The 13,061-nt window shown below is 36.8% G+C and overlaps 1 protein-coding gene across 1 annotated transcript; it reads right to left on the reverse strand.

Moving 5' to 3' along the window:
- Window positions 1–2,883: 2,883 nt before the first annotated feature.
- LOC128372510 (tumor necrosis factor receptor superfamily member 6-like) lies at window positions 2,884–10,171 on the reverse strand. Its single transcript, XM_053332604.1, has 7 exons — window positions 10,091–10,171; window positions 9,483–9,622; window positions 8,148–8,276; window positions 6,985–7,105; window positions 6,732–6,802; window positions 6,505–6,606; window positions 2,884–3,302 (listed from the first exon to the last, which is right to left on the reverse strand). The coding sequence occupies exons 1-7, from the start codon at window positions 10,165–10,167 to the stop codon at window positions 2,884–2,886; spliced, it is 1,059 nt and encodes a 352-aa protein (XP_053188579.1). The 5' UTR covers window positions 10,168–10,171.
- Window positions 10,172–13,061: the final 2,890 nt, after the last annotated feature.

Consider the following 13,061-nt stretch of genomic DNA (forward strand, 5'->3'; position numbering starts at 1 on the left):
TGACAGAAGATTCATATCATGGTTAACTATGATCCAAGAAAATGTCATAAATGTTGAGTGCTTTTGACGAAAACCATATTGGTGTTTGTACAGTATGTTATTACCATTAAGGTGTTTAATAACTCTTGTATACTAACTTTTCCAGGACTTTGGAGAAACACGGTAAGATAGAAATCAGCCGATAATTGTTAAAAATACTGGGTTCACCTTCTTTAAAAAGAGGCAAGACCCTTGCCACTTTGAAAACATTAGGGACTACCCCAGTTTTTAATGAAATAGCAAGGACATGTGTTAAGGGTTTACTAATGAAGGGAGCTTCTTCCTTTAGCAGCTCAGCCTTGATTTCATCATGAGCCGCTGCAGAATTGTTAAGATTTACAATAATGTCGATCACTTCATTAGTGGGAGGTTCGAAATTATGCAATACAGGGAAGAAACTAATAATATTATCAGTAAAGCAGTCATTTGATGGTGGAATTTTCATGGCGAAAGAGCTACCAACATTAACAAAAAATAAATAAATTGTTAAATTAATTCTCTATGTCAGAGAGATTAGAGAATATGGACTTGCCATCTGTAAATTGGGATGGGAATTTCACAAGGACCTTTTTCTTGTTTAATACTTCATTAATGATATTCTATGTATTTTTTCATGTTGTTAGTAGATTCTTTGAATTTATCAGAATAGTACTTCTTCTTTGCCATTCGAAGTAAATGAGTAAACTTGTTTCTATATTTTTTTTTATAAGTATTAGAGTTCTGAGCAGTTGGGTTAGAAATAAACTTTGTTTTTCTTAACTGAGGATTTTAAAATTCCAGTAGTGAACCAGGGTTTATTAAAACCATGTTGTTTATTGATTTTGAGGCTTAAAAGCAGAAAGCACTCATTAAATACTGTCTTGAACAATTGAATAAAGGATTGGTAAGTTCTCTTGGCATCCTGCTGAGCGTAAACATCATCCCAATTTACTTTCTGTATCATTCCCTTAAACTTGTGGAAACATGTTCTGACACATATATAAATACATGTTTTGTTTTTTTAAATGTATTTTTATTTATAGTTATTTATGATGATTAACTTCCCTATTAAGTTCAAAGTTTCAGTGCACTGCTGTCATTTTATATTTGTTTATATGTTTATGGTTAAACTATAAAATATTACACATTCTATTACATATCTTTGTCATAAATGTTTGATGACCAAATTTTAGGGATCACTACAAAGATGTGTTTATGTAGGCTACATATTCTGTATATATATGGTAATATTGATCAGATTTTTTTAAACTAAATCCAGTATCAGTCTAGCCCAAATTTAAAGAGACATATTTAAATGTAGCATAAAATTTCTAAATCTTTAATTTTTTCTGGCTATGTTCACACTGTAAAGACCTAAACAGAAAATGTTGTTCTCTGATTTCTGAAGATACTGAGTCATATTTATGACCAATAAGTCTTGTGAACTGATTTGCTTTCAAGAAGGTTGTAGTCATGAACGTCCATACATGATAAAGCATTCTGCTTTAGCGTAGTGACCGGGTCAAAAAAAATGTGGAAGGGCTACATGAAAGGTGTAATAACACACAGGAATAAGGAGAAAAAAGTGTATATACAGAGAAACCACATGAATGAGTAAAACAGTGACAGAAAGCAGGTGAGCAAGTGAGTTAAATGTAGATGGGTTGGAATTTTATGCAGTTTTTTTGCTGTAACAAAATGTCTACTAAAAGTGAGGTTCAACCACACTATTTTTTGATCAAAATAAGCCCACCTTCTCATCAGTGTGGACTACTTAATCAGTATTTTCAGAATGAGGAATTTGCTTCAATTGAGCAAGTTTCAGTCATAAGATCTGGCAATTTCTGTTTATTTCCTCAGTACAGCACTACAGTTGATATAAAATTACATTAAAAACTATTTTGATAATCAATCACCAAAGGTTCCTAGCTCCTCAATTTGGCAGACTTCCCTTATTTTGTTTAAGTGACAGTAAACTGAATATTTTGGCGCTTTTGGACTGTTAATCTGACAAAACAAGAAATCTCAAGACAAGTTCATATTGTGGTGTGCATTTGTTAGTATTTTCTGGAATTTTATAGACCAAACAATTAATAAAAAAATGATCGACAGATTAATTGATATTAGAGTGACAGTTTAGATTACAATGGTGTGCACTGGGTAATTCTATTGTCCACAGAGTGCCAAGATCAAAATTGGTTTTATATATATACTCAAAAGCAAATATTCCAGTTTTTCATTTTATTTTTATTCCAGAATTTTCTGTGATTTCTATGAAATGATTAAACTGAATCTCCTACAGCAAACAAAAACAACCTTTGAATACATAAACATGGTTCTTGGAAACAGTCAATGGGCATAGATTGTCTCCCACTGATCATCAATAAATTGAGATAGTCATTAATCTGACGATTATGAAAATCATTCTGACTCATCACCATAAAATGTAGATACAAGGAAAAAAGATGAGATCATGGAAAAATCTGAGGTGCAGTAATGTGGTCAAGATGTAACAATACATATTTTCAAATATTTACAAATGCTATTAGCAACCTATAAAGTAATGTATAAAGTCTACATCTTATTTTAGAAGTACTTTGAACGGTAGCATACATTCTTCACATCATAAAAGCAAATTAATATTTACAGGTTAAACACTGTCATGGAAACCTTTAAAAATAACAATTCACACAGTAGACAGCCATGCAGTATCTGTAAATGTTTTTAAAAACTTCTTCTTCTCCATGCCCTGCTGCTCCACCCAGATCTTCAGTAGTTGGTGCGGCTGCTCCTGACAATCGCCTCGGTGGTCCTATTTACGCACCTCTATAGTAGCAGTAGCATCTGGTATCCTGCTACGTGTTTCTATGCGCTGCTGCCACCACACAATATATCGTGCACTTTCTCTGCTGTGTGCCTTCTGCCTCTGTCTTGTAGCATTTGTACCAATTTTTCTGAGGCCTGCATGCCCTGCTGCTCCACCCATACCTTCAGTAGTTCAAGTGTCTGCGCCTGACAGTCATTAGGGTGGTTCCATTTACAAGCATCAATAACGATCTTTTGTACCCCAGTACGCGTAGCTATAGCCTCCATATCTTTCCATTCAATCACCCCTGCAATGTCATGTACGTAAGGCGAGAGATCCACACGTGGAGCTAATGTGAAAGACAGAAAAAATAGGGTTGAATGCAACAAAGCACAACACATCACAACTTCATTGATCTTGCAGGCACATTTTGATTCTGGAAATTGTAAACTAGACATAGAAGACACAAGGCAGATACAAAATAACCATATTTAAGGCCATATTTAAGAAGTTGAAAAGGACATCAGTCACAATGACTAAACTGACACAGGTTCTAGACAGCCAGATTTCTTCTCACATTTTAAATTAACATGATGGTTAAACCAATAATAACCAAGCAGATTAGGATGTCATCTTTATGTAGCAGAGTCAGAAAAAAAATTGATACGCCTGTGAAAAATATCAACGGAAAAATCACCCTAAAAATGGATGAGATGTGCGGGTTGATGTACTTACAATTTGACTCACACATAAAAGATAATAATAACTTTGGATGCAGAAATCAGCTAACATAAACTGAAAGTCAGACTGAATAACAATGTGAAATGAAATGAACAGTACGGTCTGATTATCAATCAAACAGCAATTTCATTTGACAATCTCAAAATATAAAGAAATAAAGCTCTAATATTACATCAACTAAAAATAAAGGTTTTGCTTTGCTTACCGTTAAGAAGACGCATCTTCTGAAAAGCAAAAGTAGAATGAATGTTAATAAAAGTTTTTCAACTCCACTGTGATAAAATAAGAAATAAAGTTATTCTAGTTTTACAGCTACAGACACACAACAACAACACTGACTCGGCACAAGCACGCTAACAAGGACACAAAGGTTTCTGACAACTAACCTGTATCTCTTTTAGAAAGCAGATGCTGCCCAAACATTAAAGGAGAGACAGAAAGGGTTTATGATACATGTACATATGTATGTGGGTCTGTCACAGGCTACTTTTGGGAAACCAGTTAATTGGGGATGGCTTGTCCAGTTGGGGAGAAAAGACGTGTCCCCAATTATTAAAAACACTGATCAGTTGTTAAGGTTTGAGTTAGGGTCAGGCAAATAGTGGTTAGTGTTAGGGTGAGTTTCCAGGAAATTAAACTCTATGTAAATACCCCAAAAGTTACCTTGGACGGCGTGTGTGTGTGTGTGTGTGTGTGTGTGTGTGATAAAAACAGGACAAACATCTACAGTTGGTCAAATATGGTCAGAGAGTTATAAATGGACTAAATAGGTCTGTTTCTTTTACCCACTCTGCTCCTTGGTTTACACCAGCACAACGCCAGCTCAAAACTAAAGGCCGTCGTTTGGAGCGCTTATATGTAAAAAACGGCCTTGCAGTTCACAAAGAAATGTATTATAATCACATACTTCAATACAAGGATGCTCTTTCTTCAGCCAAGACCACATACTACTCAACCTTAATCAGGACAGCTGATGGGATAGTTGAGCCCTATTCTCAACTCTCAACAATATTCTGAAACCACCTGATGCTCTACCAACTCACTTACTCACAGTTACACAGTGTGATACCTTCATGACCTTCGTCAATGCCAAAATTGAAAATATCCACCAGACACTGACTGCTACTAAAAACTCTGCATCCTCTCTGCACTCTTGGCCTACATCTTCCTTCAGCTCTCCGCTCGCCAGCTTCATACCACCAACTGTCTCTGAAATAACTGGTCTCATTCATAAATCCAAGTCATCTACCTGACAGTTAGACCCCCTACCTACACACCTGGTAAAAATCTGCGTACCTGCCCTGTCCGCGTTAATAACTGACATCATTCATTCCTCACTGTCTTCTGGTGTTGTTCCATCATCACTAAAGACTGCTGCAATAACACCAACACTCAAGAATCCCTCTGGCTTGGTCCAGATTATATCTCTCTGGCCGCACACAGTTTGTTCAAATCAAGAACCTGAGATCCGGCTCCTCTCCAGTCTCTAGTGGTGTTCCCCAGGGCTCGGTCCTTGGCCCCCTCCTGTTCATTATTTATCTTCTGCCTCTTGGTCACATTCTCAGGAAATTTGACATACAATTCCACTGTTACGCTGATGATACCCAACTCTATCTTTCCACTAAGCCTACTTCCACTCTGCCACCCACAGCGCTATCTGACTGCTTACTGGAAATTAAATCATGGCTCTCACTCAACTTTCTTAAACTCAACAGCGAAAAAACTGAGGTCCTCCTCATCTGTACCAGATCAACCTTAGTAACACTCAACACTTTCTCCATGTCCATCAACAATTCCACTGTTCTTCCATCCCCCCAAGTAAAGAGCCTGGGTGTCATCCTGGACAGCACATTATCTTTCGAAGCACACATCAGTAACGTTACTCGGTCTGCATACTTCCATCTACGCAACATCAATCGTCTCCATCCCTCACTTTCACCAACCTGCACCGCTATCCTGGTAAACACCCTGATCACATCCCGTCTGGACTACTGTAACTCTCTCCTCTTTGGTCTTCCTCAGAAATCTCTCCACAAACTCCAACTGGTACAGAATGCAGCCGCTCGTATCATAACCAGAACTCCCTCTATTGAACACATCATTCCTGCCCTGCAGCAACTTCACTGGCTCCCTATCAAATCCCGCATTGACTTTAAGATTCTACTCCTCACGTTCAAGATCCTTCACAACCCGGCACCATCATATCTCTCTGAACTTATTCACATCTACACACCTTCTCAAACTCTCCGATCCTCCGCTTTTCACCCCATCTGCCAACTTAACTACCATGGGGTCAAGAGCCTTCAGCTGATCTACCCCCCGCCTATGGAACTCTCCCACCAGACATTCGCACTTCGGACTCCACCTCCACCTTTAAATCCCGCCTGAAAACACACCTATTCAGAGTGGCATACTCTGTCTCACACTAACTATGCAATCTTCGTACTTGTTTATTTATTGTACTAATGCACTTTGTAGTCACATTCATATTTATTTTTTATCTTTGCACTAAATGTTACCTGATTTATATTGTTTGATGTACTGTTGTTGTGTTATATGTGCCTTGTAAGGTGACCTTGAGTGCTTTGAAAGGTGCCTTTAAATAAAATGCATTATTATTATTATCATTATCATTATTATTATTATTATTATTATATAATACATAATACAGGAGAATCATTTACCACCAGAGTTGCTTTGCCATTTTTCTGTCCGGTTATGTTCTGCTGTGCCCTCCCTAATGAGACAAATGATTAAAAAACAAGATGCAAGGATATATTATGGAGAGGATACAAAAACAATGATTAAATCAGAACATTACTAGAGCTAAACTAAAGGTATTATTACTATACTTTGCTATTTTTCCAAGGAAAATAGAAGGTTGTTGTGCCCTCTGCTGGTCACGTTAGATATAGCTGTAAAGTAGTAGAAATGCTCACATTTCTTTTTCCATAAGAAGACTACAGTGCCCGCAATTCCAGCAATTCCAGCAATTAACAATATTGGTAGAACTACCCCGAGTATAGTTGGCGCATTTCCCCCTGAAACACAAGCACACAGATATTAGTGGACATTTTCATTACAGACAAAAATACTTTAAAATGACAAGGCAGTAGTCTGATTATCACCAGGTTGCAAACTCCAGCCATCAAACTTAAAATCATACCTTCACTTTTGCCATTGCACACAGTGTTATTGGTGGCTGTACAGCGTTCTTTAATCCCCTCATCACCACACCTTGAACCAAAAAGAACCCCAAAAAAGTTATCAGTCACTTTGCTGTGGTTTCAAAACTCTGCTGGTAGTTGGTGAAGACAAGTCAACAAATTGATGATTGACAAAACACTGAAATAAAACTGACAGTTTTTAAAAGCCTTGCACATATCCTATGAACAAATATTTGAATGAGTAAAACTTACACTTTACAAGGGTTGCAAAGCCTGCAGGTGTCTTTCATGTATCCAGTGCAGTAGTGATCCTTTTTACATTGACACTTAGTATCACTGACAGATGTACAGTGTTCACGGACCTCTAGATTGGCTAGAAGGAAAGTACATTGATACAACTGTCACCAGTGGTTCTGACAGACCTTTACATTACTTTATTATCCAAAAATCACCACAGTAAAACATTTTGGTTTTTATGGGTAGTCTACACTTCATGTTAGAGTGAATTCTTTAATGTTGTTGTTGAGTTAGTCTGTTTTGTTTTATTAAAAGTAAAAAACATTTACTCTGAGTACTGAATCCTCATAGATAAACTAAGTGCTTTTGATTCTTTTTATTTTTTGATTCTGCATATCTCACTTTAAATGATTGGAATTAGAGCTGCAGCTGTTTTCATTATTGATTAATCTGGCCAACATTTTTCCATTTATTGCTCAAAGACATAGTGTGTAGCATTTAGGTGCATCTAGGGTGAATATTATATTTTGTTTCTGCCATGTCAGTTTTGCTACATGCCACTAAATTCTAAACACTGCACCTTTAATTATTTGGTTTATATATGTCGGAAAGTAGTAAAGAAAACCAAAAAGCCCATAACATTTTCTCAGAACTCTAGTTGATGTCAATAAATACATTTATATCTCTAAAAACATTCTAAAACCCAAAATGTGTAAAATTACAACCAAGAAAAGCAGCAAACCTTAAACTTTGAACAGCTGGATCCAGGCAATATGGCATTTGTGCTTGGTAATTAACTTAAACAATTAATTATTTTAATTGTTGGTGATTATTCTTCCCTGACTAATTGTAATCATTCTTCTTTGTGTAAACTTAAAACGAGGCTGTGAATATACTTAACTAACCTTAACTAAGTGGAGAAAATTTTACACCAACATTATTTTCAGCCATATGCAAATTTGAATTAACTCTATAATTAGGATTTCTTGATTCTCTTTATAAGGATAGGAATGTCAATTGGCCATATGTTGACAGGTTTTTGTGGAGCTTATGTGGTCTGAGACATCTTAAAAGCATAGCATATTAGACAGTGTACCTGCCTACTTCTAAATCGTATGTCATTTGTATAGGCCAGTTCCATTGTTAAATCAAGAAATGGTGTTTAATTGTGTCTGTACCATTGGATGAGCATGAGATGCAGGGTTCACAGGTCGGCAGGTCATTAGGCAGGCTGTTATACGTTCCACTCGCACACTTCTCGCATTTTGTAGAACTTGTTGCAGTGCAGTGACCAATCCACCGTTGACCTACAATATGGAGACAAATTATCTAATCAGATAGATTACAGAAAGATAGGCATGCAAAAAATGTTCAAAGTCAGTATTGTGTCACTTAGTCTTGCAAAATAGACACTGACAGCTTGTAATTGCCATACTTATCAATATCTTGTCAAACGTTATTACCTACCACAAAGTTCAAGTTTACTTGTGACATGTGAAAGATACAAAACAACACAGAAAATACTCTATTACAAGTCCAGCATAAAACAATCCCATGTACACAAGTATTAGCAAAAATAAACTGTACTTAAGATAAAAGTAGTGCTTTGGTCCCTTATCATTTATGACATAATTACATCATATACTGAAACATTAGTGTGTAAGCAGCATGTTACTGTTGTAGCTGCTGGAGAACATGTGACCCCGACTACACACTGCTTTTTGTAAGACGTCAGAGGCCAAAAAGGCTGATAACATCTGGTTTCATCTCTAATAAATTGTTGTACTTTAAAGGCTTGTTTTAAAAGTCTATCTGAAAAGTATGCTATCAAATCAATGCAGTGAAGAAGAGAGGACAATATTTCCCTCTTAAGTATTGCCAGAGGAGTGGCAGTATGAAGTAGCATCAAATTGAAATACTAGAATAAAGTAGTTGTACCTCAAAACTGTACTGAAGTCCAGTATTTGAGTAAATGTATTGCATTTCCCATTAATTATATAGAATGATGCGGTCTGTCATGGCCTAATTTATGCTGCTAACTTGCAGTTTAGTTATCAACTTGAAACAATGTAGGAAAAGATGTTTATTAAAAAAAAATGTGTAAAAATCTAACAATAATTTATATGTTTCTTTGCTTTCTTTGTTTCAGAGCTGAAATATGGGCATTAGTCTTTTTTGCAGGTTTGTTATTGTTACATTTATGAACTTGTACATTTTCTATCCCATGCTTTGTGGGTATGAGCTTTTTGCTGTATCATCACCATCCATACCAATACAGCCAGTAGTTAAATTACTAGAACAATAAATTGTTTAGAGCACCATCTTTAAAATAGATATAACCTCTTAATTTGGCTCCCATGATTTGCTCCCAGACTGAGGTCCGACCATCTTAATCTCTCAAAAGTGTGGGAAACACCGATGTACTTAGGTGTCTTGAGATGCTGCCCTACATTTGACCCTCCTTCATTGAGGAAGGCAGCAAACTGAGCTAGTTTTTATTCACTGAGACTCACCTTTGTCGCATTTACAACATTTCTTGCCCTCATGGTCGTAAGTAGGCAAACCATTGGGACACACATCCCTCTTGCTCCGGATGACTCCTTTACTTTGAGATAAGCGGGCTTTCCCTTCAAATTTGGCAGCTACGGAAGCCCTTGAATAGAAGTAAAAAACGAAAGTAAGTTTCAGTTGCAAATAGGGCTATAATCCCTCTAAAAAAGCAATTACCCATTTGAAACACAGACTAACGTACTCCTACTTGTCTTGACTGCAAAATTAACCGTGTTAATGAACATGTAGGTGACATAGAGTTTAAGTGTTGTGTGTCAAAATGTGTTACTCGTCGGTTTGTTACCCAAACATCAACCTCACCTTAAACCTTAAAAACAACGCCAACCTGTTTTAATCTGCATCTGCGATAACTTAAACTCAGCCTAAAACCTAACTAGTCATCTCTACAAACAATAATGTAGCTCCACACTAACTTAAACTCTACTAGCCTAATTGTTTTTTATTTTTCAGAAAACGAAACTGACTTCGACGCCCAACACCCAGGCTGATACAGTAACGACAACAAACGTAACGCTTAATTGATAAAAGTGGTCTATTAAACTTGACTTACTGTGCTGCAGAGAGGGCGAACAAAGTAAAGACGACGATAAAACAATAACAACGCATAATTGGATCAGACGCCTCCATCAAACTTCATGCTGTAGCGAGGAGTAGGTTATGACCAGTCTATGGTTATGACTCACTGAGCAATGCGGATGCGCAGATGAGCAGGACTTTTGTGGGGGGATTTTCATATGGGGCTTTTTATTCATTTCTTGTTTTCTCTGTTCAGTAACCGTACTAATTTGCATTGAATTAGTCATTTGGCAGTATGTCTAACTCACAATAATGCCTACATACAATTGTAACATAGCATAAATGTAAGATAGTAGTTGGTTATTGTTTCTGGAAGGAAGAACATAGTCTATGGTATATTTCTGTTATATTCCAATAGGCGGCCTACAGTTGCTGTGTTTTGCCAATTGTGTGTGTAGCCAGCAGTTTAAAAATACTAAGATGACTCACTACACCCCAACAGGAAATTTTACAGTCCAAAAGGAAGGTACTTTCTATAATTTTTATTCCACAACATAAAGGTCTGAATGGTGCCAGGAATAGGATTCTTGAGATTGAGATGCTGAAGGCTTTAAATTTGTAGTGCAATTTAAGCACATAGCCTACTGAGATGATCTTATAAAATACCCACATGTAATTCTAATTGTAGAATGTGAACTTTCCCTTTATTACTGTGATCACTTTAAGTCACAGTTTAATGAGCATTACAATTTTGTGACATCAAAGCTAAGACAATGGTGGTCCAAGACTGAACTAACACAAAGGTTAGGTCTATAGCCTAAATATTGGGTTCTTTTTTTAAATTATTGTATCAGAGCATTGCATACATAAATGTCATTGCCAGTAGTTGCTGTTGATCCAAAAAATATATATACATGTATAATAAAATTGTCGATACACTTTTAAAACAACTAACATACCCCCCCCCCCCCCCAACATGCTATATATTAATATAAAATATACAGTATATATATAAATATATTGGGTTCTTAACTCTATTTTAGTTCGTTATGTAACTATCACAATGATTAAATACTGACAGTAACAGCTCCATGCATGTTACAGCCACTAGGAGGTGTCATTGTTCTGTTTTTGGTACAATGCTGCTGGAAATAAGGAGCATGTTGATGGGAGACCATCAGTGAAATTAAATATCATTTCTAGTAGTTTTTTAATTTTTGATTGAGAACAGATGAAAAGTAAAACACCACCAACTACACTGCAAAAACTATCCAAAAGTGGTGACACTTACCTATCTGAATTGTGTTTATAATGCATTCCTCCTCGACACAACTGATTTTTGGGTTACAGACATACACAAGTTCAGTTTATGAGTTTTAATGCTGACATTGATGGAAGACAAACCTGAAATTCAGTTTAAAACGTGACATGTTCTTTGCTGTATTAGAGAGATGTGTCCCACCGCAACATACTGTACATTTCTGTTCCTGAACAGAAAAATCAGGGAAATGAAAATGAGAAGAAGCTGATAAATGCAGATGAGCAAACCAGTGTGCTGCTGGGAATCCTGCTGGCAGCTGCCTCATTGTGAAGTTCTGTGAAATCAAAGAAAAGTTACATTAACCTATATGATGAATCAATATCTGCTTTAACTCAGTCTCCTAATTTACTATACAAGATATTTCTGTAGCAGGAAATCCTTTTGTCTGTGCCACCCACTTAAGAAATTAATGCCTCACTCCAACCCCACACCCCAAACCCCCCGCCGTATTTATTTGATCACTGCCAAGCGTAGTTAACAGCAAATTTATCTTTGAACAAAAGTGAAGAAAATAGTATTTGGCTGGGGAATAAAAACTTAACTTGAAGGAGAGCTCCTGTGGGATTTGGTTGTTTTTGCAAGTGTATCAAATTTCAACCCTTTGTAGTCCCAGTGAGTCCCAGTGTCGAATTTGTACCAGTCTGCTGCCTGCTCATTTGGCCCACTTATACAGTGAAATGAACACGTACGCACGTACACACGAACGCACGCAAACACACACACACACACACACACACACACACACACACACACACACAGGTGTTGTAGAAAAATCATGAATTCATATTTTTAGCCCCACTAGTACGGTTGGCTCTTGGGTAAGTATAATTCAGTCAGTCCACCGCTTTGGTCCAGACTGAAATCTCTTATCAACTGTTGGATGGATGGTAATGACATTTTGCACAGACATTTTTGGTCCCCCCACTCCCCCCAGCCCCCACTTTTTCTCTAATTCCCCCATAAAGTAGACATAAAATTTAGTACAGACATTCATGCCCCCCTCAGGATGACTTGTAGCACCTTTCGCCACCCCTTTTGTTACACTTTTTCCCACCCCTTAACCCTTCATCTAAGCACCATTGTCAGGTCAAATTTTTCATTTGTCTAATACTTTACTTAATATTTTCATATTTTCAAAGTTAAAGCTGTTATACTGTATAGTCAAACCCGGAAAAAAGCCAGTAGGCTAGGCCATGGTGGATTAATGCTAAAAAAATTAAAATACTATTCACTGGTTTTCTTTTATCAAAGCCAAATGTCTAACAGAGGTAACAGAGGTTTTAAATAAATGGATTTGGACATATGTATGTTTTGTGTGGGCTAACACTTTAAGGATGGATTCGCAGTTTTTCGAGTCTCAAAACAACAGTCAGGTGTCCATATGAACTGTATAATCACTCCTCCTGTTCATACTAGGTATTAAAATATCACCTTAAAATGTGCTTTCAGTGTAATTGACGGGGAACACAATAGTGCAAAAGTTTATTTAAAATTTATTCTGAAGCTTTTACGAGGCTTCAGCAGTCTAAATTAGTCACATCAAGTGGATATCTGCCACTTCTACAGCCTTTTTAGCATCAAATTCCCCCTTTGTGTTTCTTCTGACAGTGTTTTCCTGTTGAGCTGCAGTGGAAGTACAGTAACAAAAAGAGGGACTTTGGCACTAAAAAGTCTGTAACACTGA

Source organism: Scomber japonicus, chromosome 14 (genome assembly GCF_027409825.1).
Source record: "Scomber japonicus isolate fScoJap1 chromosome 14, fScoJap1.pri, whole genome shotgun sequence".
NCBI classification, from domain to species: Eukaryota; Metazoa; Chordata; class Actinopteri; order Scombriformes; family Scombridae; genus Scomber; species Scomber japonicus.